Below are 27,706 nucleotides of genomic sequence, written 5' to 3'. Positions count from 1 at the left end.
AGAGCCAGCTTACATTCGATAGTATGAACGCAGGTACGCATGGCTCGCCTCTGGGAGCGCCTAAAGGAACTGATATTCTATAGCTTGAGTAACTTGTGCTTTTGACACGTGACACCACTGTGAAGTGTAAAAGAGGTCATATTCTGAATATCAGATCAGTAACTATTTTAGCACAAAAGATTAAAAAAGCACTGAAGTGTAAGAAACGGCCCCGAAACATTTCTGGTGGAAGCAGTTACATTGGGCAAGGTCAAAGCTCCGCTTGGCGATCCCCGTGCCTGCACTGTGATCGGGGGCGAAACCCGCCAGAATCTCAGCGGGCCTTTTAAGTGACGGTCCCTTAGCGCCAGCACCCCGCGGCGGCACGTCATATGAAGCGTGCGGCAGCCAAGCGCGGCCGAGACAGCGTGCACAGCTGCGCGCGCCGGCAGCGCGGTGGCCGTTCCTCCTCCGCGCACGCGAGGACGTCGGCGGCGCGCGGAGAGAACGCGGAAAGGTTGCGCGCTCGCGAACGGCGAAGCGAGCGCGTCGCCGACGGGTGCCGCCGTGTGGCGACCGTGAGCCCCGAGGTTGCGGCCTTCCCCGCCGCAGCCGCCAGCCCAAGTTTGAGCGTCGTCCCGAGCAGTTGGCGCGCGCGCACGGTCCCGCCACGCGACGGAGAGCGGTCTCCGCTGACGGCACAGAGCGACTTCGATTTCCGATTACGGCACATCGCGCTTTTTGACGACGACGACGCAGGTGAGTGCGCGGCGCGCGGCGGCAACAATCAGACCGAGTGTGTCTGGCTGCGGCGGCTGTCGTCTGCTGCTGCTGCTGCTGCTGTTTTTTGCTGGGCTCCCAACCTCTCCCTATTGCGCCTGGATGAAAGGGCTTCGCCGCTTCCCCGGCGTTGGCGGGAACTTGCTTCCCGAGATTAGGAGGCGCTGTTTTTACCCCGGAATATCGACGCGCCCCGCGAAGAAACGCGAACAGTGGCTGGCACGTTCGAGTTTTTTGTGTGCCCTCTCTTCTTGCCCTACGACAATTGCGCGCCTTTCTACGGCGGCGGCAACGACTCATTGACTTGCGAATCATGGGTTGTCAGTGTGTGAGATGTAGGCGCTCGCCGCGTCGCCGCCTTGTTCGGCAACAGGGGGTGCGCGCATTTACGCTACAAGTTTGATCTGACCATTGCGAGCAGGCTTCTCTGCATGCTCCGAGTCGCACGACGGCGGTGAGACGGTTGTTTAAGGAAAATAAACGCGGAAACAAACGAATTTGCCAGCCCGGTCCCTATGTTTTTCTTTTTTTGCAGTGATTATAAGTGGAACGTAAAGTCAACGCAAGCATGAGCTGCAAAATCAGAGCTAGCACCTCGTCATGTAGATTCTTCCTTCGTATGATTCTGGGCCGGTATGACATTGCCAGAAAATAATTAATCGAGCGATTGTTATCACTTTCTTATCATGTACCGCTTGCGATGAGCCGATGCTGCTGGTAACGCTGGCTGAACGCCGCTGGGAACCACTGACGAAACGCGAAAAGCCCAATAATAGCAATATAATCGTTCCATTAGCCCGCCCTATAGGGTAAATACCTAGAGAATCTCACCGAAACCACTGTGGAAATCCGTTTTGAGACATTTTCAAACCGCCGTGAAGAATTCACCGTTTGGCGTTTTGCTCGTATTTTTGCAGCTTGGCTTTAGTTCTTTTTTTTTCTTTTGTACAGTGGTAATTAACGCAAGAAAAACAATGCAACTAACCACTCCACTTGTATACATAGCGTAAAAGTACGAATGGAACTGTCACCACGTATTACGTTCTTTTCGCCTTGTAAATTTGGGACGAAAAGAAATATTAAGTGTGCGAGATGGAGGGGGTTGCTATAGTTTCTGCCCGCTGTCGTTTATCTATCATTTCTTAAATTTGACTGCCGGCCCTGTGGCACGATCCCCACTGACGTGCTTATGCATATAAGTACGGTCATTTATCGACCCTCGTGTTAAAAAAAAAAGACATCAGGTTGAAATGCGCCATTTTGTTGAATCAAGCAGTTGAACTAAAGTATCACATTTATATATGATACCGTAGGCACGTTGATCGTGTGAATCAACCGGTAAAACATATAGTGCGACCGCCTCAATTATACGTTGGCAACCTGTTTTCTTAAAAATAAAGTAACACTTATCAATCGAATCATTCCCGAACAAGCACTCGAAAATGCGGCGAATTAATTGTCGTAAGTGACCAAGGCACGAAAGCTTCGTGTTAGTGAGTTTGTTATCTGTTATCAGTTTCGTTTCACATCCATGCACCCAAATATTCGTTCCAACTGCCATTTGTCACTGTGGAATCCATTCAAATCCCTATAGGTTCGTGTCACTGCAGTGTCACTTCTTTGCTACCACAGATAGCGTACATTTGTCTTTTCTGTTTAGGATGTGGTTGTCGTGCAGTAACCCAGTGAAACATTTTCACTTTATGTCTGCACAGTTTCCTCTAACTTCACTATAGCTACCACGCAGTTTCCTCATATATTTTGGTCATCGCGCACGCGTGTATTCACCTACATACAAAGACTCCGTAACTGGTTACTAGACAAAGGGCCTTCCCCCTTATCACCTTTTCTTTTCTCTTTCTTTTTATTTTTCTTCTTTTCATAGGAGCTATATATTTCGCTCTGAAACCCAGCGCATTTGTTGTCGCAGTCCGCGCGGTTTTAGCGCAACGCAGAGATGCGGTGGAGTGCACTGGCAGTGCTCATCGCCGTGGTTGAATGCCGCGGTCAGAAATTCCCGCAGCAGCGCGCGCTTGGCCGAGGTCCAAGCCCGGAGATATCTCTAAATATACGCCGCTACGAGACCCCGCGCAGGGTTGAGATGCTTCTTGTTGTTTACGTCGCAGTTGCTTTTTCTGATTTTACTTTTGCTTGCACTTGGATACAAAACAGCGAGAATGTGGAAAAGGACCGCGCATCAAGATCAGACTTGTAATATATATATATATATATATATATATATATATATATATATATATATATATATATATATAGTGTGGGTGTCTGGGTGTTTAGGGTGTGCGTATGTTGGTTGGATGGTAATTAAGATCATTTGTACCTAAATCTCCTGCCGAGGAGCGTGATATTATTTGAACTAGGCTCGGTTAAAATTTATTTCGGCCTTATTTTCGGGCACTCGACAAAGTCCTCGTCAAAATCGACTTATGAGATTCACAGAGAGAGAGAGAGAGAGAGAGAGAGAGGCAAAGTAAAGACATGGAGGTTAACCAGAGATTATCTCCGGTTAGCTACCCAGTACCGGGGGAGGGGCAAAGGGATGCGATAGGTGAGAGAGAGCAAAAGAATAAAGAAAGCTAACTACACACAATGCAGAACTGTTTCTGCGGGCACTGTCACGCATTCTGTGAAGGCGTTCCTAGTACGTGTTAAGCACTGTCACCGTCTAATCCGTCACACAGTGTGCAGTCACAATTTGTCACAAAGTCCAGTGTCTTTTAAATAACGCATCAGCGCCTTCATAACGGATTGCGCTGATGTTCGCGTAGGCCAATTTCCAAGGATGCTGTTTTCCGCTATTGGGCGTTTGTCCAGTTGGTCTAGGGTGGCTGTGAGGGCTGCTCTTTGCGGGTTGAAGCGAGGGAACTCAAAAAGGAGGTGCGTGATTGTTTCGTTACCCGCCGTGGTTGCTCAGTGGCTATGGTGTTGGGCTGCTGAGCACGAGGTCGCGGGATCGAATCCCGGCCACGGCGGCCGCATTTCGATGGGGGCGAAAAGCGAAAACACTCGTGTGCTTAGATTTAGGTGCACGTTAAAGAACCCCAGGTGGTCGAAATTTCCGGAGTCCCCCACTACGGCGTGCCTCATATTCAGAAAGCAGTTTTGGCACGTAAAACACCATAATTTAATTTTAATTGTTTCGTTGCACCCGCAGAAGTCACAAAGTGGGCTGTTGACCATTCCGATAAGAAATGGGTACGGATCTTAAAATGCTACTCCAAGCCATAGACGGACTGGAAGGGTGCAGTTACGTCGTGGAAGGTCGGGCTTAATACAGAGCTGTAAATTAGGGTCCAGGGTATGAATGCGTGCTCTCGTGAATTTGGAGGAATTTCAATGAGCTAATGTTAGGCCACGCGCAAGTGCAGAAAAGTTTTTCGCTGCGTCGGCCCTCGAAAGAGCAATGGCAACGCAGTTGGCGCCGTCATGGGCATATCGGGCAGCTGCGTCTGTTCGATCATTGCCGTGTATGCCACAGTGACTAGGCAACCACTGATATATTATATCATGTCCTTCGTCAACTATGCGATGGTGGACTTCTCTGATCTCTGCGACGAGCTGCAGCGTTCATGTGATCCATGGCGCAGTGCTGAGAGTACACTCTGTAGGGCTGCCTTGGAATCACAGAAGATTGACCACGCACGGGGTGGTTCTTCCTAGAGCCGCACGCAGGGCTACCAGTTCCGCAGCTTTCGTTGATGATACATGCGACGCTTTTAGCTGTATTTTGACGGATCTTCTTGGTATCACCGCAGCGGCAGCTGCACTTGCAGATGTGACTGAGCCATCGATGTAAACGTGTACGCGGCCACTGTGCACCTCATGTAAAAGTCCTAATGTGGCCTGCTTCAGGGCAAATGACGGCATGTTAGCTTTCTTCGTGATTCCTGGGATGGTGAGTCGTATTTCAGGTTTGTGCAGGCACCATAAAGGTAAGGATGGTCTTGCGGCAGGCATGTAGTTCGATGCCAACGAGATACGACTGGCAACAATTATATAACTGAAAGTTGTGTGTACCCTTTCTGCGGGTAAAGCAGCAAGATGGTGAGAAGGTAGTCGGGCAACGTGCCGAATATGCGCCCTGAGAGCGTCGTTTGGCAAGTACGTTGATATTGGCTGATCTCGAGATATGACAATCGTTGCCGCTGTAGACGCACACCTCGGAAGACCGAGACACGGCCTTGGGGCTTGAGCTTGTAGTCCTTGGAGTACACGTAGGTTTGTTTTGCACGTGTTACCAAGCACAGGGAGGGCGCATCTTGCGAAACCGAGGAACAAGGCGTTATAAAGCTGCAACATTGACCGCACCGAAGTGCCCCATGACTTTCCGCCGAGAAATTTGAGGAGATGTATTATTACCACTAACCTCCTCTTTAGGTATGAAACGTGCGGGCTCCATGATAGGTCGCGGTCGATAATTATCCATAAAAAGGGGTGTTTCCGTGCGTTCGCAATTGCTTGTTCATTGACACTTACAGAGTAAGGCTTCATTGCCTTCCGAGTGAATGTAACAAGGCAGCATTTCTCTGAAGACAGCTCCAAGTTTTTTCGCAAGTACAGTGATGTTAAAGTAGCTGCCTTTTGTAGCCTTGCTCGTACCTGCAGTCGTGTTACAGCAGACGCCCAAATGCAGATGTCGTCAGCATAGATTGATATTTGAACTGTGTTGGGCAAGCACAGTTCCATTTCCATTCTCGTGGAACCAAACCGTGGCGCCAATACTCGTTGTAATGGTTTAGCAGCATGAGTCGTGCTTTCTGCCCAAGATTGCCGAACTAGGCCAACAAGCACTAGGTTGAATAGCGTCGGACTCAGCACCCCGCCTTGCGGTACTCCACGGAATATTTGGTGTTGAGTCGTGGCGCCATCCTCGGTCATCACGAAGAAATGCCTGTCGGTCAAATAACTACAGAGCCACTGAAAAGTGCGGCCACCGATTCCGGCTTCAGTCAGAGCCTCTATAATGATATAATGTGCTATATTATCATAGGTGCCTTTTATGTCAAGGAATAATGCCGCAGTGAGTCGTTTCAGACGTTTTTGATGTTGAACAAACGTTACCAAATCGATGAGATTATCTTGAATGAGCGCCCACCGGAAATAGCATCTGGATACGCGTTGTAATTTTCCAGGTACTATTCCAGGCGCGTCAAAATCATTCTTTCCGTTATTTTCCCTGTGCAACTGGCCAGAGCGATGGTGCGTGACGATGAAAAATATAACGGTGATTTACCAGGTTTGAGAAGTGGAACCAAGCGGCTGCATTTCCATTCTCGTGGGACCCAACCGTGGCGCCAATACCCGTTGCAGATTGCCGAGCGCCGCATAGGTATCGCCGTCCGGCCCAGGTGACGAAGAGCGCCTGCAAGTCGCCAGTGCCGTTTGAAGCTCCTCCACCGAATACATTACATCGCTGCTCTTTATTTCAGCCCGATAAAAATGCTTCGCGCTTACTAGTCCGCGCCAAAATGTGTCGCAGTTGGCTAGCACGTGGAAATGCGGTACATCTTGTCCACCCTGAAGGGCGGAGCAGAGGCCTTCAGGTGACCCTTTGTTTCAGCCGGCCAAGGTGGCAAGCCAGAACAGCCAGTGTTGCGTTGTGGCGCGATGTCGCTTGCGGCTCACTTACCTCGATCCTTCATCACCGTACACATTAAAGCGCGTTTCTCGCGCTCACGTTGGATGTCGGTGGAATTGAATATGGGAAACCGACATCAGATTCTCGAAGTAGGTGCACGGTAACTCTTTGGATCATTCCTGGGTCGTTTTCCTGGATTAATTGATCAATGAAGGTGACTCGAGCATCTCTCATCAATCGGTCAAATTCCTTGGAATATTTCACTGTGTCAGCCGACCCGTAGCTTTTACCTGGAATAAGACTCTCGAAGTGGTTCTCGCTCTTTAAATCGCTGGGCAGTGAGAAGGACTCCATATCTACATGCGAAATGAGCTTCACCGGGCAATAGTCAGCACAGCTTTGGCCAGGCGCGTAGCGGAAAGAAAAAAGAACGCAGCACAAAGCAAGAGTCCTTTAATTTGTAATGGTGAAATAACCTTACCTATATATCTCGTTGGCCTACTTGGTGATACGTTACAAGTACATACAACGCGGTGAGACGAGGATGGGGGCGAAAACAAGAACAGCGCTGCGTTCCGTCTCGTTCTCTCCTCTCCCCTTGCGTCACCGCGCTGTATACGGGATTGCAATGGGAGCAACGGGGCGAGAGGAAAGCTCTCGTGTAATGCATTTCTCCTCGACCACGTGCTTTGCGCTGTGTTCCGCGCGTGCCCATATAGGGCTCGTTTTTTTATCAGCGACTGTCGACACTTGTTTGCCTGTGACGGGAAAAAAAAAATGAAAGCTGAAGGAATGGCGAGGGGGAGTTCCTCTGTTGCTCGAAATCCATCGTCCAGCGGCCTGCTTATCGCACTGGAATGGCGACGGACACTTGGGTTTAATTGAACGGGTCATGATGGGACAGGCGACAGCGGGATAACTAATGATCTTGACTTGGCTCGTCCGCAAATGGTGACTATCGTCTTGAAGCTGGGCGTGCTGTCGCGTAGTGATGGCGTCCGTACTAAAGGCCGGTCGTTAACTGAACGATCTATCTTTGCGGTACAGCAATAAAGGTGAGATGTGTTCTTTCTTTTATTTCTGTTTCGCTTTCTGCGTGCTGAACTTAGCTTTCTTTCTCTGGGCAAAGGTCTGGCGCCTTGCCTTGTGATATGCTCAAATCACCTTGAGATCTGTACTGCTTCCCTTCGCAGGTATCTCTTTCAGATTTCGCAGAAAGCTTATCCGAAATGGCGCTCTTGTAGGGCCATTCGTGCCCCCATAATTGATACCGGGACTGATAACACATATGCGTTCACCGAGTCCAGTAGATTGCGATAGCACAATAATGATTTCGCGGTCTTCTGCTGGGACGACGAGTCGCATCTGTGTCGAAGGATGCCGGTCGTCGAACTTGTTGAACGCAGCGGTGAGTGACACCGTCACCGCAGTGGTTCCAGGTTGCGGTGTCGGCCATCCCTAGGTGGAAAGCATAGGAACGGTGAACACCACGCTCAACCATAGTGTGCGTAAATGTGCAGCGTCTCTTCGTTGCAGCATTGATGGTAACCTATGGATTAAGGTATGATTCAGGGATTATATGCGCCATGCTAGCCTCATTCCAATCAGATAGCTTGTACCAACAGCATGCACTCCTTTTTATTTGTTTATTTATTATTTCTCTCTCCCTTTCCCTTCCTTTAAACTCCCCTTTTCCCCAACCCCGTCCATGGCAGCGAACCGAAAACTGCATCTGCTTAACCTCCCTGCTTTTTCTCTATCTCTCAAAGCGTACTCAAACGTAAGCAAAGGTGTTAATGTGCCTTCAAACGGTAACGAATGGCCTAGAAGACGGCACGACGAATCGCATAGACAAATATTTTGGTTAGATACTACGCTTCGTCGAGAGCGGGAACATGCTTAGGTTAGACAAACATTTTAGACAAAGATTAGTTACTAGTTAACGTTGTGTTTGTCGACCCTAAGCTTCGTGCCGTCCTTTGCACTTCGTTGTTTGTTCCCGTTTTAGAAGTTGCCCAATAAAGGCCGGATTAATAACTGAGATGCGGGGAGAGGGGTCTAATGAACTTGATTAGCACATCACCCTTTCCTGATCATGCCTTGTTACATACGCACGCAAGCACGACCTCTTCAGCCCAACACTTGTGTAGAGTCATACCTTAAGCACCATGAACATAATAGTAATTAAAGAGCGCCAAAGCAGGCGGTGACTTAATAAAGTGCACACACGAAGGTCCAACTACTTGAGTCGCTTCTATTCTAAGCATATTTTCACGCATGCATACTTTACTGTGTATACGAACTCTTGAAGTTACCTTCAAATAAGAGACCACGGCTAGTGCGTCTGCGAGTTCAAAAGAGCATGCACTCGAAAACCACGTGGTTGAAAGGCTCAAAAACCGCCCCTTTTGCAAGTAGTACATTCGCTTCCATAAGGTGCAACGACAACTCCACTTTCATCACATAGCAGCTTTGCTGCCGCGCGCGTTTACTTATGCTTACCAGTTTTTCCGCCTCGGTGAAGTGTAATGCACGGCGAACGCAGGGACATGTACTGCTGCGAAATCATTACCAAGTTAAAGGACCCGATCTGCTCACAGATCCGATATCACAACAAAAAAGGAAAAAAGAAGAACGCTTAGGCAACGCTACATGCAGTTCCGAAAGCAGTATATAAAAATAAATGACGAATCATTTCGCCCCCCTCCCCACACACACGCATTGTGCTTAATACAACAAATAAAAGTACACGTGCCCAGTGCCCACCGCTGACCCTGATAGCCCGAAATGACTCTTTCACTACCAGTATACCTCTAATGGAACGATCGAGCATCATCTATCATGCGCTCAAGCAAAGCGAGTACTTTTTAGTTCTCGACCCAACGCAATTCGACGTGCGTCATTCGGTTTTACTCACGATAGGCTCCAGGATGTACAACAAGGTTTGATCAGCAGCAAGCACTCAGTTCATCGTGAATATAAGTATTGCAGTTTGACGTGCAACGGAGAACCAGGCTTCGATGCGGGGGCTCTCGTATTACAGACAACGTCGCATGACTTAAGTAATACACCAAGACAGCGCGTCGCGCTTTTCTTTCTCTTTCCCAATCCCAAGTGGCGTGCTTTGCTTTCCTTTTTCACTACGAGAAACGTAGTCATCCAAGCCCAATGTGCAGTGCTCGCATTCAGAACAGATTGTACATGTCCTCGCAATATTGGAGCATGTATATGCTTCGCGCTTTGTTTTGTTTTCATCTGCGAAGAAACAGGGCGCTGAGAGCTTTGTCCTGTAGCGTTTTTCGTCGCGCTGCTCTCTGAGGAATGATGTGGAACCGAGTCGGTTGGTAAACATGCTTCTATTCGGCGCTTAATTAAAATATGTACGGCGACGTCGACTATCGCTTTCTTTCGCCAGTAAGTCTCGTACGGTTATTTTATCATCGGTGAACGGGAGCCGCTGCCTTGAAGAGGCAATGCAGGCGCCTTCCATATGGCTGCACCACTTACAGCGTAGTGCTGTATAGTTGGTCTGGAAACTCAAAATGGCACGCTCGCGTAACGCAGAACTGGGCTGCACACGACTAACTTAGCGTGGGCGTCTGCAGCTATGCGTGAATGTAGTTTTCAATCTTATGCCAACCGTATGTTATCGGGTGACCAGTGTTTTTAAAATGGCAGGGGAAACTACCCGGAATTCTAATGGCCTATATAGAGAGGTCCACAGAACTCCACTTCCGTGTGGATCGTGCGAAAAGTTGAAAAATATTCACATTTTAGACGTCAGGGAGGTAGCACACTTGACTTGTGTGCGGATACAAATGATACGATAAAGCAGAAACAAACATAGACATGTTTCTCAAGGGAGGCCAAAGTTAAGCTTCCGTTACAGCAAAAAGCAAAGAACATGACTGATTCATTTCGTCCTAACATCTTAATTATCATTTTGATGAGACGCCTGTTCGCCTTTCTTTTCATCAGAGTGCATAAAATTAGTTGCGGTTGCCTTCCAGACGAAGTGAAAGGTGCTCCACTCATATCTCATGGAGCTCTCGAGCCTTACACAGAAAGAAATGCAAGTGTATGGCGTGTGCGTAGAAAATGTCAGCCCGGTTCTTCGTGAGTGTTGTACTTGTTCCAGCCCCAGGATCAACGGCGGAGGTGTTCCTGCTCTTAGGCACGTGGAATTTACGAGCAGCCTTCAACACGCGAGGAACTTGGCTGAATACTTTCGCATGAATTGAGCACCATGCAGTGCGGTATTCTGAACAAATGGCGCCATAGAAGATGACCTCTGCCACGTGGCCATTTCCCAGCCTGGTGCTGGCTGCAGTAAAAAAAAATAAAACACGCCCCTGCTGGTTATACGAAATTTGAAATGTAGGTCATTGTCTGTAAACGAGAGTCAGTACGTAGTTAGTAGCTAGCTGGGTATAGGTATGTATATATAAGCACCACGCATTGGCCAGATGGCGTCGCGGCTGTTGCAGCTTCCTACAGGTGTTGCCGGCGCCAGCCGCTTGAATTACTACGGATTTGAGACCACCCGTTTCATAGCCTGCTGGAACTTATAATAATAATCTTTATTTCCATCGGGATGATGGAGGAGGTTGTGGGTAAAAGCTGCTCGTAAACGGCAGCTTGACAAAGGCCCACAGCCCCCTTCTACAGGGCAACAACAGCAAAGCAGGGAAAGACACACATAAGCATACATATAATCTCTTCGCAATTTAGCAGAGCCAAAAATAACAGGATCATTTCATATATAGAAGAAAAATAGAAACAAAGAAAATAGAACAACAATCAATACAATAAGTGCAGAGGGTATAAATCTGTACAATAAACACAGGATTAAGTATATACATTATAGGAATACAGGTGGAGTTACTAAGAATGTGTGCAGTTAAGCTGTCATAATTCACGTTAAGTATATTAAGTAGGTTGGTCCCAAATTTTTTTACAGTTGTTTAACAGAGTTGGAAGTGTGAAGGATAATTTTTCGATTGTGTAATTGGTTCTAGGAGTTGGTACAATCCACCCCTCTTTATGGCGGGTAGGGTAAAACACAGTGCTCTTTTTCAGTAATGACAACTCATGCAGAACTTCAAGATTATATTTTAGTTCGCGCTGGAATGCAAGTGCTAGCTTATAATTGTAAAGTTTGAATACTGGTATTATGTATGCTTTGGAGAAAAGGCCTTGCGAGTGACTGTTGTATGGTAGATTAAAAAGTACTCTGACAAGCTTTTTTTGAAGTATAAAGATATTTTGCAAATTTGTATACGTGGTTGTGCCCCAGACCAAGAAACAGTAATTAAGATGAGAGTAAAACAGGGAATTATAAAGCAGGATCTTTACTTGATACGGGAGATATGATCTGTGATGGGAAATAATGCCGACTGCTCGAGCTAACTTAGCTAGAACAGCATCAATGTGACTGTCCCATAGCATGCTGTGAGAAAATGTCACACCCAGAATTTTAATATTATTTGTGATTTCTATTAGTGCGCCACCATAACTTAAGCTTACATGAGAATTTAGCTGCCTTGATTTAGGTCTAAATATTACAGCTTTCGTCTTATTAACATTTATGTTTAGATGCTTTACTATTGACCGCGTTTTAAGCTTGGTAAGGAGAGAATTCGCGTCATTGTGTAAGATATGGCAATCTGGAGCAGATAGAGATATACTAGCGTCGTCGGCATACAAAACATATTTAGGTTTAGTAGAGAGGTTAGTGAGATCATTGATGTAAATGTTAAAAAGAAGCGGACCAAGAATGCTGCCCTGAGGAACACCTTTAACCATGGATTTTAAATAAGAACGATACGTTTCGATTTGAACGAACCGCTGTCGAAAACTGAGATATGATTTGATAAGTTCAAGAAAATGACCTCGGATTCCATAAATTTCCAGTTTCTTCAGCAAAGTTAAGTGATGAATACAATCAAATGCTTTAGAAAAGTCGACATTAATACCTAGTACATAGTTCCTTTTTCCAAATTCGGACAAAATGAATTCTTTCTGTTCCAGCAAAGCTAATTCGGTCGATTTGTTCTTCCTAAATCCATATTGAGCATCTGAAATTAGTTTGTTTAAATCAAAGAACGAGCAAAGCTGATAATGGATAAGCTCCTCCAAGCCTTTGTAAAATATGGGTAAGACGGAGATGGGTCGGTAATTATTCATATCATTAGGATCACCCTTTTTGAAGAGCATAGTTACTTTAGCGATTTGCGTTCGCTTTGGAAAGCATGCACTTGTTAGGAAAAGGTAAAAAATATGGGTTAAATATGGACATAAGACATCCAACACATATTTCACCGGAGGTGTCTGAATTCCTTCAGCGTCGCAACTCGAACTATTATTTAAAGAAGAAAGAAACTGATGTAACTTGATCCTCTGTTACAGGGCTTAGAAAAGCAGATTAATTATTTCTAACAGGCATAAAGTTGTAAAAATCTTCAAGTATACCATGATCAGAATAATGAAGTAAATACTCATTAAAGGAATCTGCAAGGCCGCAGCCAGACATGGTATGGTAGCTGACATGGTAGCTCCACGGCAACGCGAGGAAATTAAAGGAAGAAGAAAATCATTCGGAGGCGCCACTGCTTTCAAGATCCACGCCGGCGGCATATGTCATATGCCTTCGATCGCCATCATTCCCTGCATATAGTCATGCACTGCACGCAAGGTTGTATAGTACACCGTCGCAGAATGAGCAAACGTTTGCCTCGAGATGAACAATGGCTGGTGGGCGTCATTACTGGGTAACGTCGCCTGCAAGATATGCTCCTTCTGTTCGCTAGGCTGTGCCAGTGGCCTGGCGCTGCTATCAGGTGTATAGCGTGAAAATCTTGAGAGCACGGTGCCTCTAACTCTTTATAGCGCCGCATTTTACTGCTGCTTTTTAGCGCTGCATTTTACTACCGTTGCGCCCGTCCGTTTTGTCCTTTCGGATACGCAGCCGTGTCGCCATCCTCAATCCCCCTCCTCGTCCCATGAGCTTCACCTTCTCAGGCGAAGAAAAACAAGACTCGGTCCACCACGGGCCCCTGGGGATCCAACTCGCACCCATGCCGCTATACGTGCAAAGAGGAGCTGTACGGGGCGCGAATCACTGAGCTGTCGCGTAGACGTTCGCTCTTGGCAATTTGTGCGGCGTTCTGTGCCCCACGCAAACCGTGCGCGTATTTTGGAGACCAAGGCGGTCACTATGCTGCAGCGAATGAAGACTCCGTCGTGCGCATCGCAAGACAAAGCTGTTACTGTGAAGGTGGCGGTGTCCGCTATGATGTTGCTATGTCGCCGCAGTCGGAGAAATTGCTCAAGTTATCATATATATATACGAGAGAAGAAGGGAAACCGAGAGGCTCGATATTTATATACAGGGTGTGTGTGTGTGTGTGTGTGTGTGTGTTTTAGAGTATACATATTTTTTTACAAAAATGCCTTCAATTTCGATGACGAATATCTCAAATTACGTGCAATATTTTGTATTTCTCAGAAAAATGAGTATGCCATAACTTGTGAATCCGTATAAGTTTTCTGTATAAACAACTGCCCTCAAATGAAAAATAAGAAAGATAACTCGAAATTTGTTGTTAATTAGTATTTTCAGAGTTACTTAAGCAGCGGCAAGGTATTTCCGTCTCGTCGTAGAGCTCGTCTGCGAAGACGACAGGTGTCTTACGGTCATAGCTTCCTTATAAATAATCGTCTAAAATAAGAACACACTGTACACACATTTGAAAACATCACTTTGAGCATACTTGTTAAAAAGCTGACGCGGTCCGCCGATTATGCGCCACAGAATTGCCAACAATTTGGTCAAGCGAAATGGCCACGCCCGCGCACAAAAGCCGCCCGTGGTACGTCCGCGAGTGCGTATGGGCCACCCGAAGGAGACGACGACGAGGAGCGGCGCCACGAGCGCGCACCAGCGAGAGTTTGTCGAAGTAGCATCCTTCCTCCCATTCCCACTTGCCTTCCTAGAACAACCCAGGTCCTCATCCACAAAGCAAGAGCTAAGGCATCTATTACACCGGATGCCCTGAGCAAGTGGAGAAGAACAGAAGTGGAATGCCCCAGCTGCCCTGCTATCAACGTCGATCTTAAACATATGATCTGGTCCTGTCCTGCCACAGCCACCCTTAGGGACAAGCACACCCGACCTCTAAAGGTGGCATCGTACGAAGACTGGGTCGCACCTCAAGCAGATGCCACCAGAAGAATCAACGCTTTGCTCTCCTTTGCGAAGGAGGCAGGCATCCTTCCTTTCACCTAACCCCCACCCCTATCTTACGCCACGGGCCATCCCTTCCAATAAAAGTTTCAATCAATCAATCAATTGCAGAAGGCGATGGCGATGGCAGCACGGGGCTGGGAAAGCTCGTGCCCAATGGGCGAGCTCCGCGGCAACGCGAGGAAATTAAAGGAAGAAGAGAATCATTCGGGGGCGCCACTGCTTTCAAGCTCATCATCATCGCCATCAGACTTTCGGCTAGCGAAAGGTGAAGAAAGCAGCTGCGATTCGTGGCCAATCTCCCATAGTGGGTTCGAGCCGCAGTTGGAGGCAAACAAATTCACTCAGTGGCCGCAGCAGGCTCCGACCTATAGACACGAGTGTTTGGCGGACGTCGTAAGGGCGTCCATCCCGGGTCAGCCGGCATCTCCAGTACACCCTGAACAAGCTCCGGCCGGTGGACGTCGACAGGTCGTCCGGCCGCAACCTGTACCGCAACCGCGCGCCACGTCTCAACACGTGTTTCGGATGCCCCTGCATGCCTCGGACGTTCCTCGACCTGACTATAGACCTCGCACCCTGCTCCTCGATCGGTGGCGTTTTCATGGCAGTTGCTAAGGGCTCTAAATGTTGGCACGTGTATCCTCTGTTTCTTTGGGCGTGTTTTCTGTAGAGCATGTTTGGCATAGTGTTCACGGAGTGCAGTTTCTGTGTGTTACGTTTGAAATTGCTTTTCTTTCTCTCTTTTTTCTTTCTTTCTTTCCTTTTTTTTCGAGGGACACCTAGCACAAATCACACAACCGTTTGTGACGCCAGAGGTTACATCATTTACATTTCGTCTGCCGTTTGCGTCCCCCTGAGGCTACAAATGGGGAGCCGTGGTTTCTTGGGTCGTATTTCGTAACGATCAACTCTATTTCCCTTCACAGCTGGCTGAGGCCATAACAGTTTCCGGTATTGTTGTAAGAAACTCTGTAGCTGGGACGTCGCCGAGTCGCAGTTATAGCGAGGACTTCTTACTCAGCGCCGATAATGGTAAGAAAATAATTATAATAAAAAAAAACCAAATTGATCGTTAGCCCGCTAGAAGGAACTATACCGGCCCCACCAAGATGAAATGCTCCGCCGAATTGCCGCAATCGCCGCGCAACACATGAACGTCATTTAATTACTTGGCAGCATATTTAGGAGCACCCGTGTTGTGGTGCGCGAGCGGCGGGCTAATCAGTAAACGGCAGGTTAATTATTACCGCTTGGTATTTAATTGAGGAGAATAGAGATGAAAACAAGCAACAAGGATTATTCTGGGCCGTATCGCGCCATCGTCTTCTCTTTTCTGTCATTTATATAAAAAAAGAACATCGGAAGCAAAATAAGCGAGTTTCATATAGGAAGAATAATTCGTTCGTCTCTTTAATATATATACATGGCTACTAAGCTGTTGCGAATACTTTGCTTGCTTTGAAGGCCCCAAAAGCGCATGATTTTTTTTTTCATATATCCTACAGCTGCGATAATCCTAATGATCTTAGGGAGGGATTTAAACTATGCATGCGCGCATGGGGGCTGTTACGAACTTCAACCGCTGCACCACGATAACGGCTTTGTGGTCCCGTAGCGCTCGTCACCCGTTTCGTGACAGAGCGTTGGTAGCGAAGACTCCGAGCCTGGCGTCGATGAGAATAACAAAAGGGACTTTATACATTATATACAGGTTATCATACAGGACATGAACGGATCGGCACTGGGGCCGAGAGCTCACACAAACGCGACTGTTCTCGCACGACGGCGTCCGGCGAAAACGCGTGACACATCTCACCCCAGTCGGGAGCGACCCTCTCTCCAGGTGGGGTCGGCGGATCCTGTTTTCGAGCGGCGTGTCTCTGCTTTTATAATCCCCGAGGCCCATTGTCACTCAACCGGCCCAATACAAAGTCAGCACACGACGGTCGTCCGAGGGGTCCAACCAGCGACCGCGCTGGCCACCCGGTTCAAAGTTCGCGCGCGCGGTGACCTCCAGGCAAGGGAGGTGCGGCGCCGGGCCGTCGGGCACACGCGGACACGTCAAAACACGCTGCTCCGCCGAGGCTTCTCCCGCACGAAGGCGCAGCATCTTGACTTGTGAAGGGAGAATTATGGCGCTCGCAGGATAGATTCTGCATCTTGCAGATTCGGGATCCGGGCTTGTGGTAATGGCACAACAGCATCCCCGCCCTCAGATAAGGCGCCGGGAAGACGAGCTGCCTCCACGTGGCTCGGATGCCAGGCGCGCACGTTCGTCAGGCTCGTCCAAGTTCACGTCCAGTGTCGGGACGCCAGGTAACCTCACGTGCCCAGGTCCGACTCGCCAGGACAGGAGCTCTGCTCACCACGTCGTCGCCAAGGCACCTTGACCAGCTCCGCTCGGGTCGTTCCTAAGACCTTGCTTCTCGCCACTGGTCCCGCTTGGTCGTTCTGCAGCTTGCAAAACCGACCGGCAAAAAGGCAACACCCAACACGAACAAGTGCCCTCTGTCTCCCGTCAAACACCAGACAAGGCCATAATTCAAATCAACCTAACTAAATTGTTTTCCCCTTTTTTCTCCCGCTGCAACAAGAGGCAGGTGTACGATCTAGCACACAAGGCTTAAACAATCAGTTTTCAAATCATCAACACAACAAAATAGAAACAATTATTAATCAGCAATAATAATTACAAATAGAATGGTCCCCTTGAAATCGCTTTGGACCGAAAACATACTTCTGAGGAAGCAAATGAGGTCATTCATTTTTCCCGGCGATATTTTCGCGGAATCTGAAGCTGCTTATATTTGCGACCCTGCTTATCCGTGTAGCGGCGGTACGATAAGCCAGATTCTTTGCCAAATGAAACCCCCTTTTTTTCCACTCCTCGTTTGACGCTCTTCCTCAGATCGGCTAGTGAACAATCTTCCTGTTGCTCGCGAATCAGACTTTCTCTTTCAACTGCAGCCTGCTCCTGCCGGCTGGCGAAAACCGGAGCGAGTGCGGAGCCCGCGTCGCCTAATTGCGGCGTCGCGTCTCTATCGCGGCTAGCACTGCACGCGTCACTCCCACTCACCTCCAGGACCCGCTCGTCTAGGCCAGCCTCCGAGCTCTGCCTCTCCCGTGACTGCTCGCCACTCAAGTTACCCTCATCAGTCCGTGTGCCGCACCGCCTTTCGCTCACCGACGCTAAGTCAAGTTCCCTCGACAGCGGGCGCGCTTTGGATCGCGTGGGGGCCATGTACGCCACGTCGGCAAAGAATGATTTGCCCTGATCCCTCAGCAGCTGCTCCGAGCTATTTGAGAAGAGGTAGGAAAATTGCTCCGGGAGGGCGGCTGACACAGCGGCTTCGGTGTTAAGTTTTCCAAACTCTCCTTCAATGCTAACCGTTGCGATCGGTAAACAGACACTCTCCTTCTCGGCCACTTGCCGTATCCTAACGCACTCTCCCGTAAAATCACTCGAGGAGACGAAAGACGGGTGAACAACGTCCATAGTTGCTGCAGAGTCCCGCAGTGCTCGGCACGTCTTGCCGTTTACCTTAATTTCCTGCACATAGGGCTCCAATAGACGTATGTTTTTGTTAGTTTCCTGTATCGTTGCAAAAGCAATTCTCTCTGGGCAGCTTGCAGCGATGTGCCCTTGCTTTTTGCAATTGTAGCAGGTTAACGGTTTCCGTTTTTCAAAAGAACGCGTCATTTCGTTTCGCTGTTTTGTTGCAAAAGCAATTTTCTCTGGGCAGTTCGCAGCGATGTGCCCTTGCTTTTTGCAATTGTAACATTTCCGTTTTTCGGGCTTTCCGGAAAACCCATCTCTTCTATCAGCTTTTTCTACGCGCACTGCCTTGCTGTGCAAGCTGCGGCGGGTGTAATACTCTTCCGCTAACTCTGCTGCCTTGTTTAGCTTAACCTCCTTTAGCCTATCTTGCAGCCAGAGCCGGACATCCTCATCAATGCAACGGTAGAACTGCTCCAACGCGATGCATTCGACGATTTTGTCGCGGTCGTCGTAAACCTCTTCGCCCTTCAGCCATTCCACCAGGTCGGCTTTTAGACGAAACGCGAAGTCAACATTCGACTCCTTACCCTTTTTTGCATACCGGAACCTCTGCCGGAAAGCTTCGGGCGACAATTTGTACTTCCGCAGTAGCGCTTCCTTCACATCACTGTAGCTCTCAAACGCCTCTTTCGATAAGCAAGTGATTACGTCTGATGCCTCCCCAGGAAGCAAGGCTAACAGATTCTGTGCCCAAAGGGATCGCTCAATGCTATTCCGTTCGCACACGTGCTCAAATTTTACGAGGTATTTGGCCATATCCTCTCCGACGACAAAGGGTGGAAGTTGATCGCGTATTCTTGGAACATTAGAAGTGAGACTAGGCGCTGGCGAGCTATTTCGGGTCTCCAACTCTTTCATTTTAAGCTCGTGCTCACGAATCTCTCTCCTTTCCTCCTTTTCCTCCTCGCGACGTTGCTGTTCTCTCCTTTCCTCCTCGCGACGTTGCTGTTCTCTCCTTTCCTCCTCGCGACGTTGCTGTTCTCTCCTTTCCTCCTTTTCCTCTTCGCGACGTTCCTGTTCTCTCCTTTCCTCCTTTTCCCGTCGTTCATTTTCCTTCCTTTCCTGCTCGCAACGTTCCTTCTCCTCCCTTTCCCGACGTTCATTGATACCCGCCCAGGCCTCAGCGGCTTCCTCAGCCGTTACGTCCCCGGTCCTCATGACCTCAAGGATCGCATTCTTTCTTTTGGTTGAGCCCAACTCAATGCCCAACTCCTCACAAATTTCGAGAAGTTCCTTCACCTTGTACTTCTCCATCGTTCACACTGTCCTCCTGCTGTTTACCCTTTTTGAAAATACCTGCCGTACGCTACTATAACACTACTAGTAAGACATATGCAAGTATTTCACACACTGCCCCGTTTTACCCCCTCAGCATCCCCTGGTTTTCAAAACACTCTTACTAGGCTTGAAACACACAAGGTTATCACAATGCAACACCAAATCCTTCCCTAAGCTACTATAACCTGTGTCAGAGAAAGTCTGGTGTTTGAGGTAAACTTCAGGCACTCACCGCGCCGAGGTAGCTGATGCCGGTCAATCCCGTAGCTGCCATCCAGTGTTATGGATATCCCACCGCTGCCACCAGTGTTACGAACTTCAACCGCTGCACCACGATAACGGCTTTGTGGTCCCGTAGCGCTCGTCACCCGTTTCGTGACAGAGCGTTGGTAGCGAAGACTCCGAGCCTGGCGTCGATGAGAATAACAAAAGGGACTTTATACATTATATACAGGTTATCATACAGGACATGAACGGATCGGCACTGGGGCCGAGAGCTCACACAAACGCGACTGTTCTCGCACGACGGCGTCCGGCGAAAACGCGTGACACATCTCACCCCAGTCGGGAGCGACCCTCTCTCCAGGTGGGGTCGGCGGATCCTGTTTTCGAGCGGCGTGTCTCTGCTTTTATAATCCCCGAGGCCCATTGTCACTCAACCGGCCCAATACAAAGTCAGCACACGACGGTCGTCCGAGGGGTCCAACCAGCGACCGCGCTGGCCACCCGGTTCAAAGTTCGCGCGCGCGGTGACCTCCAGGCAAGGGAGGTGCGGCGCCGGGCCGTCGGGCACACGCGGACACGTCAAAACACGCTGCTCCGCCGAGGCTTCTCCCGCACGAAGGCGCAGCATCTTGACTTGTGAAGGGAGAATTATGGCGCTCGCAGGATAGATCTGCATCTTGCAGATTCGGGATCCGGGCTTGTGGTAATGGCACAACAGGGCTGAGCTTCTTAGCAAAAGTTGTTCGCGCCCACTTCCCTTCGAATCTTCAGTCAGGACGCCTCGTTAATTTAGCGCCAGACGTCCGCTTGGGCTCAGCTCGGAAAAAAAGAGACGCCAAGATTAGGACGGAAGATCGGATGAGGCGCGAAGCATGGCGCCAGTGTTTACTATTAAAGCACTGAGAACGTCGGATTAAAGAGGACCTTCGAAGCTGTAGGAAAGGAACGACCTAAGGCTGAGGGGGCTGTACGCGTAACGATTGCGAGGGCAAACACGGTGACGCGAGTTGATCCGTTTAAAGTCTTCTCTGGACACTGCTCACGTTGCTTGGTAGCTTTTTCCGAACTACAACTTTACCGTTGCGCTCGGCTCTTATCGCGCTGCTTTGAGCCGTAATGTCGCTACGCATCGAACGCAGTTGCCAAAATAAGTGGCATAGGCCGATGAAGCTGGTCGGGTCTTTCGACGTGTGCTAGGCATTTAGTGAGGGAGCGTGCAGGAAACGTAACAGACCCCCCCACCTCCGAGGCCCCTACAAAAGCTGCACCCCTGAGCGCTATGTCCTGAGCTGTTTTGACGACTGCAAGTTACAACTTACCTCCTTCGGAAATGTTCATTTCTTCTCGACAGCAGAACGTGTCCTCACTTCTTTCCTTATCAGCGCAACTAATACGCCTGGATTGTAGCACAGACGCTGTACTATCGCAACGATATGTGCACTTTTCACGAAAGTGGCCAGTCGCAACAATAAGAGGGAGGGCAATTTGTCTGCTGCCTTTTTCTTGGTCGAGCCTGGGTGCACCACAGTCCCGTGAAGAGTAACAGCCAACACAAAGAAAAAGAAATTAATTGAGAGAGAGAGAGAGAGAGAGAGGGGGGGGAGAGAGAGAGAGATACATGACACACAGTTATGGTCAGAAATGCCAGTTTACTTGCGACCAGCTCATAGTATCGCGTGCGGCCTATGTTGCTGGCCGCTACCTTGCACTGAACTCTACCGAACGAAATGTACTGCGGCGATTCTTTAAAAAAATTTTTGCGAAGACTTCTTGAATTAATGTCTTTGCATATGAATAGGTCAACTGCATGTACACGCAGCGTGCGTGATCGAGCTGTGATTAAACAGACACGAGTCTCTCCGATAAATGTTCATCGCATGCGCAGACTTCTACGATCGTGTATATCATTCCCCTCTGAATCGACAGGAAGGCCATTTCCATTAAGGCCGGGCGATAAATCAGTTAACTTTGGATTAATCGGTTAATGCATTAATGGTAATGCTTTTTGATCGCGATTAGTCGGTTGAGATCGCAGGAGCGAAACCACTCGAAACTTACTCGATGAGGCGGCCATTACTTCCACGAGAAATCAAAATGCTTAATTGAATAATTAACATAAATACACTAATTAACCGTTGCTGCTGACCCGCAGACGTAACAGATTGTTTAATTGTGTCAGGGATAAAAGCGTGTAATACAGCGACTGTGTCACCGGTACTGTCAATCGTCCGTCGATATCTATGTCAGGTTATTGCACATCACTTTTGAACGCGCGCATTCTCGCAATGCTTGATGTAGCTGCATTTGTCCGCGTGCAATGTCCAATGGTCCGCTTCTGCGGCTGCGGTGGGTGCGCACTATCTGCTTTGCACGCACCGTTTGACAAAGACGATCGGTAAAAAGGCACCTATAGCTGTCAGATTACGAAGTGGTCAACCCGAGAATGCGAGCATGCAATGGCACATGGACGACGAACATGTTAGATTGGTAGATAGATAAACTTTATTAAAAAAATAATCGGAAAAACCGCTAATGGTCGGGGCCCTTAGTCCAGGGCTCCGCTGGCTCTTGCCATCTTCTCAGCTCTCTTAATCAGCTTGAGCTGGTCGTCGAGGGCCGAGCTGGACAGCAGTGCGTCCCATTGCTCCCTCGTGGAGTTCGTGTCTGGGTGTTCTATGTTGTGTAGTGTGCACTCCCACGTAATGTGGTATAGGGTTGGTGTGGCCCCACACCGCGGGCATTCGTCCCTGTATTAAAAGTCTCTGGTGCAGTATTCATGCATGAAGCGGGACTGCGCACTTATAATTTATTTTTCACTACTATATGACTGTGGGGGCAAGCCATGCAAATAAAGAAAGAAGAAGAACGCATGAAAGCTTAGCACGCTATGCGCATACACACAGTATTAATAGTTTTCATTCTCATGGATAAGTAGTAATATTATCAGCATGTTTTCTTTAATGTATATTTAGCATTAAAAATGGCACATATAGTTGCGGACAACAAGCTCCTTCGTTATGGTTATTTATTACTGTAGTATTAATATCCGTTTATGACCCTATCCTTAATTTTACAAAATTATTTTTCATTTCTTTTTCTACTACCTCCCGAATCACGGCGGTTATCCCAGAGTGGGTTGCGCCATTTCACTGAGGAACAACCGACCAACTTGTTCAGTCAGCCAAGTTGTTTTTCTTCTTCTCCTTCAACATAGCAAGGGTTGGCAACTGCGGTCACGCAGTCAAATGGGAGAAACTGTGGAACATCTCTCGTTCTCGCTCACCGTAGGCCTTGAAGGTGAGCCCAATCCTTCGAAATCATTCCCGCGATAAACCCCGCTCAGTTGGAGTTGAGAAAGACGCTGCAACAACTTGTACGCCGACAGAAGACCTTTTGTGACGAGAAAGGCATGCCGCGCAAAAATGCCTCGGGCAGCGTGTCGGCGAGTGCGCGGCAGATGGCGGCTGCTGGTGCGAGCTCCACGGGCCGGGTGACCAGCAAAGAAGAAGAGCAGATCGGAGAGAGCCTTCGAACGATGCCGGGCGGTGGTCACTACGCTGCTCGCCGACGCCGCGGTGCAACGCTGCGCCAAGGTCGGGGGGCCGTCGCAAATTCTTGGAGGTCTCGGCAGAATCGCTACCAGGACATGCAGGACGCCCTGGATGGAAACGGGGACGGAGAGAACTTTGTGGAAGACGCTACTGGACCCAAGGTAACCGTGTTCCCTGATGCGCGGCCTTCTGCGGTTTTCGCAGGGAAACTGGGGGCGCCGTTGGGTCCAGAGGGTGAATACGCATACCTTCTGGGTGCCTGAATACGCGTTACATTTTCAGCGCAGGACCTCGTCTGACCCTGGAGCCTCTCCTGAGCGCGACCGCAACAGCGGCTGCAAGTGCCAAGGTGAGGCCACGCGAATTAGCAAGGCGCCGCACCGTCGCGAATGTGTGTGCGCGCGCGTGTGTGGAGGGTGGGGGGGGAGGCTACTTTAGACTACTGCCTGAAGCACCGCAAGGGCCAGCCTGCGTGCGTATACGATACCTTAGAAAATCATGAACATTTATTATTATTATTCCGCTGGAACGGGGTGCTTCGATGCGACACTATTGTTATTCTTGCAGCCGGCTGCAGGTGCTCATCTGCAGCGGTGGGATGCTCGGAACAGCCGGCAGCTAAGATCGAACCAGAAGGGCCGAAAGAAATTGAATCTGCTTGTAACATTTACCCGTACAGCATCTGCGACGACTGTCGTGCCCGCCTCGGCAAGGAGTTCGACGGCCGAGCGGAAAGCTGCGCCATGGCTCTCTTGGAGCTCCGCTATGGTGCGGCCGCTTGCGAAACAAGCCTGAGCAGCGGCGACGGCACCCACCACGGTGAACGAGAGGCACCGATGGAGAACTTGTCAGGTCCCAGTGTGCCTCCCAACGAGAGCAGTGTGAGTCACACCTCGCCAAAGCCGCTGCGCCTAGCTCAGGTCTCGCCGGCTGCCGGCGATGCAGATCAGGCCATGGTGTCTCTACTCAAGGGGGTGGCTAAACGCCGCCGAAAGTGCTCCTGTGGCGCCGCAGGTACGTCGGCCAACTGCAAGAACTGCTGCACGCCGAACGCAGCTACCTCTGGCCCCACTGGTCGGTCGGCCACCGTTTCGAGACCCAGCACGTCCGCCGCGGCCCGCTCAACCACAACTCTGATGATTCAACTGCCTGCCAGAAGCGATGATCCCAACAGCAACGCTCCATCCCTCGCCACTCCGGTGTTCATTCTCCCTGCCGTGGTGATTCCCGCGGAGCCACACAAGTCTTCCGAAAACGAAGACTGCCCGAGTCGCGAATGAAAGGTGAAGCGTTTGGACGACTCCGTCGAGGAGGTGCGGAGAAAAAAAAAAAAAGCAAATCGTTCATGAAGCAGGAAGTGGTGGAACTTTCCAGCTTGTTCAGAGGTGGACGAAACGGGAGCTTCAATGTCCTTTTTTTCTCCATTTTCTTTTTGTCAGTCTCTTTCTAATAAAGGTCAGTTGGCCCGGTGAACGAGCTACCTATAGTTAATAAGCGTAGCAACGAAAGAGGACCGCACTCTCGCATAGCAGCTGACATTTAATGAGTCAGCGGGGTGTCTGGGTAGTAGTGAATAGCCAGGTTCTCTTGAATTTTTTTCCTTTCTTTTTTTGAGAGATTTTCAAGCAGTCGTTCACTAGATTGCTCAGAAATATGCACATAAACTTTTGAGGCTTGACAGTAGAGTTTTATTTCACTGAGTGGCTAATGACTACAATGCAGATCATGTATTCTATGAATGACACTGCATCTCGCTCCAGTGCGATGTTGATTACGATGTCGCTATTAATGCACTGTTCTGAAACTAACAATGAAATTGCATCGCGTGTTACACAGGACAAATGCGGGCAGTTGAACGAGAAGCATGCAGACGCTGAGCAGCGTTAAGCTGCGGTCTTTTCGTAGTGAGGTAATTGATGAAGAGGCTTGCTTCTGCGGTGTGCATCCTTCGTCCGTATGGACGCCGCAGCAGCAACCAAAAAAAAAAAATGTATGTACAAGGAGTCGCGTAGCGGGTCCAAGGCTGAAATCATCTTTCCATCATCCTCGTCCCGGCTTCCAAGTCCTCCTTGGTTGAGCTTCCGAGATAGCGCATCTGAAAGGGAAACAACCATTGTTCGCTTGCTTTAGTCACACTGAAACCAGTCGTCGCGCGTACATGGGCTCCCGCGGAGTAAAAAGATTTCGTTAAAAAACACGTTGCACGCGCGGCGTTTCCAGTTTTGGAAGACTGGCAGTGCGCGGAGTACTTGGGCTCGCCCGTCTTCCCGCGAATTCCTGCACCGTGGTTCTACAGCGAAGCTGTTAAAGCGTAGCTCGGCAACGGTTTTCGCGCGGCATGGTGATGGCCGGCGTGCGACGGCGCGGTCGATATGAAATGTTAATGCAACGTGATGTGCGTGGGAGCCTCGAATTTGCCTTTAAGCAAAAAGACCCCCCTCCCACCAAAGTTCTCTCGAAGTGTGGAAGAACTCGCTTTTACAGCTCCGCTGTCTTTGATGCATCAGCTGTCTGGTTGGCATACATCTGCGAATGATTTTTTTTTACGCCTAGCTTCTAGGCAGCGAACTTTTGGATGAGACGTACATTTCTTTAAGTCTTGCTTAATCTCCTTCTCTTTTTTTTTCAGGCCATATATGGCCTGAAACAAACTTTCACCTCTTCACCTCTAGCGGCTTCGTTACCGCAACGGCCTTGTCTGTACGGCATTGTACTGTCTTGTGCACATACGTATCTTTAAATGCCCTAGGATATCGTCAATTGATTGCTAGTTTTATGTGAACTATCCTCTGTCACTGCAGAAACTGGTAATTGCTAGGATGTGTTGCCCCGTATGCCTGACAGCTCCGCGTGGTATACCGGCTCATGACACGTTCATGCAAGCTGAGGATTCCACCCGAGGAGGCAAGGATGCGGGGTTCGATCGACTGGAGACAGTACAGTATAGAAAACATGCAGTAGAGACAATATAACGTCGGAAAGAGGGTACAGCCTACGATCTAAAAAGCAGCGGCAGCCGAATAGCTGCTGTTAGGTACTTGCCCATAGAGCAGGAGCATCCAAATTAGCGTGCCAGCTTGCTTGCTCCAAATACTACTTATTAATTACATGGTGCTTACCCTCCCCGGTAGATTGGCCAAGAAGCCGGTTGTTAAGCCGTTCAACGGAAAAGGGGAGCATAACGCTCATAGGAGAAAGTATAAGGCACGATAAAGTGGAAATTTAAAAAAAAATAATAAAGATGACTAGCTGCCTCTAAAGAGGATTTTTTTTCCTTTAAGAGGAAAAGGTGTGATTTACAAAATGTAGGAAATTTGGAGGTACTAAATTTGGGGATATATTCAAGTGGCACTTAATAGAACACACGTTGACTGGTTGGCAGGCTCGAGTCGCGTAAGTAAAATGCATTAATAGAACAAACAGCTGAAGTTCAACAAACGAGACGTACAATGGCACAGCCCGAGGAGACAGACGTCAAACACTGGCAGGCTCAGTACTCATGACAACGTGCATGCAAAGGTGCATTTTTCGTCTTCATTTTTGGGATCGCGTGGCATCTGCCAAGTACCGGGGTTGCCGCCTCATTCGCACGGTGCCTACTCGGCGTTAAAAAAAAAGGAAAAAAAAGAACGCAAGCACCGCGGCGTAGTTGCAAATGATAAATCGACAAACGCCAAGCGGCGCTGGCCCTCACTAATAACGGCGCTGCTAAAGGGCACGCACACGCACTCCTTTTGCCGGGTGACTGCTTTTTCCTACACAATCACGGCAACAGAGCTGGCGATCAATGAAGTAAGCACCGAGAGGAAACTTCTTTTTTTGTTTCCTCGGGGCCTGGCAAGCGATGCACGCGCTCTGCTGAGGGCCGCGTTTTTTTTTTTCCTCGCTCTTGGCTGCGGGCCGCACGCAGGCCATTACAACGTCCTTGCTCCTCGCGTCTGGCCGAGACAAAAAAATTGATGCATGGAGGAAGGAGCGGGCCAACGGAAAGTGCACACTGCTACGCTTGCCGCCGTGTAGAGTTGCTCAGCTGCCTCGTTTTCCCGTTGTTTCACTCAAGCCTATAGCCTATAGTGTAGGCAGAGCTTTCCCGGTTGGACTCTATGTATAACGCAAGCTGTCAAGTCCGAGACGCTGCTACCCGACGTGTATGTGCCAGCGTTCGCTATATATACTTGTATAGGGACGCTTTCTTTTCGTCGTTTGAGAGCTGCACAGCGAACACACTGAACACAGTGTGCCATTGACAGGTTGGCCAGCCTTTATTTCTCTTTCTTTTTTCTTGCGTTGTGTGGTGGACGACACAATATGCCCGGCGTTTGAGGGCGCGGAATTGGAAATGGTCGGCATCACGCGGTTTTGTCCTGCCCTTCGTTTTTGGCCTCGAGCATGAATACCACCCCCCCCGTAAGATTATTATTATTATTTATTTATTTATATTTTTTTGCTACTTGCACCCGCTGGGCAAGTCAGAAAGCACGCATAACGAA

At 49.0% G+C, this 27,706-nt stretch overlaps 3 protein-coding genes across 5 annotated transcripts in view; 2 read left to right on the top strand and 1 right to left on the bottom strand.

The window, feature by feature from the left end:
- The first annotated feature begins 521 nt into the window (after nt 1-521).
- Nucleotides 522-27,706, top strand: part of LOC135901251 (oxysterol-binding protein-related protein 6-like) — a 159,775-nt gene continuing 132,590 nt past the window's right edge. The window contains exon 1 of the mRNA XM_065430974.2: nt 522-738. The gene's annotated coding sequence lies outside the window, so the exon portion shown is untranslated. The remainder of the gene's footprint in view (nt 739-27,706) is intronic.
- On the top strand, nt 22,887-24,689 carry LOC135901249 (uncharacterized). Its single transcript, XM_065430969.1, has 2 exons — nt 22,887-23,565; nt 23,784-24,689. The coding sequence occupies exons 1-2, from the start codon at nt 23,394-23,396 to the stop codon at nt 24,494-24,496; spliced, it is 885 nt and encodes a 294-aa protein (XP_065287041.1). The 5' UTR covers nt 22,887-23,393; the 3' UTR covers nt 24,497-24,689.
- Nucleotides 24,882-27,706, bottom strand: part of LOC135901250 (uncharacterized) — a 29,970-nt gene continuing 27,145 nt past the window's right edge. For all 3 annotated transcript variants that reach the window (XM_065430970.1, XM_065430972.2, XM_065430971.1), the window contains one exon: nt 24,882-25,311. In XM_065430970.1, coding sequence (XP_065287042.1) covers nt 25,246-25,311 — 66 coding nt within the window. In that variant the 3' untranslated portion in view covers nt 24,882-25,245. The remainder of the gene's footprint in view (nt 25,312-27,706) is intronic.

Source organism: Dermacentor albipictus, chromosome 1 (assembly GCF_038994185.2).
Source record: "Dermacentor albipictus isolate Rhodes 1998 colony chromosome 1, USDA_Dalb.pri_finalv2, whole genome shotgun sequence".
Classification (NCBI taxonomy): domain Eukaryota; kingdom Metazoa; phylum Arthropoda; class Arachnida; order Ixodida; family Ixodidae; genus Dermacentor; species Dermacentor albipictus.
The sequence above is the reverse complement of the archived record's forward strand: the minus strand, read 5'-3'. Positions and strand labels throughout refer to the sequence as shown.

Bases quoted from the DNA above. Each gene is read 5' to 3' on its own strand.
- LOC135901249 (XM_065430969.1), top strand. From the start codon at position 23,394: ATGCGCGGCCTTCTGCGGTTTTCGCAGGGAAACTGGGGGCGCCGTTGG. The intron at 23,566-23,783 runs GTGAGGCCACGC...TTATTCTTGCAG, and splicing joins CAGCGGCTGCAAGTGCCAAG to CCGGCTGCAGGTGCTCATCT.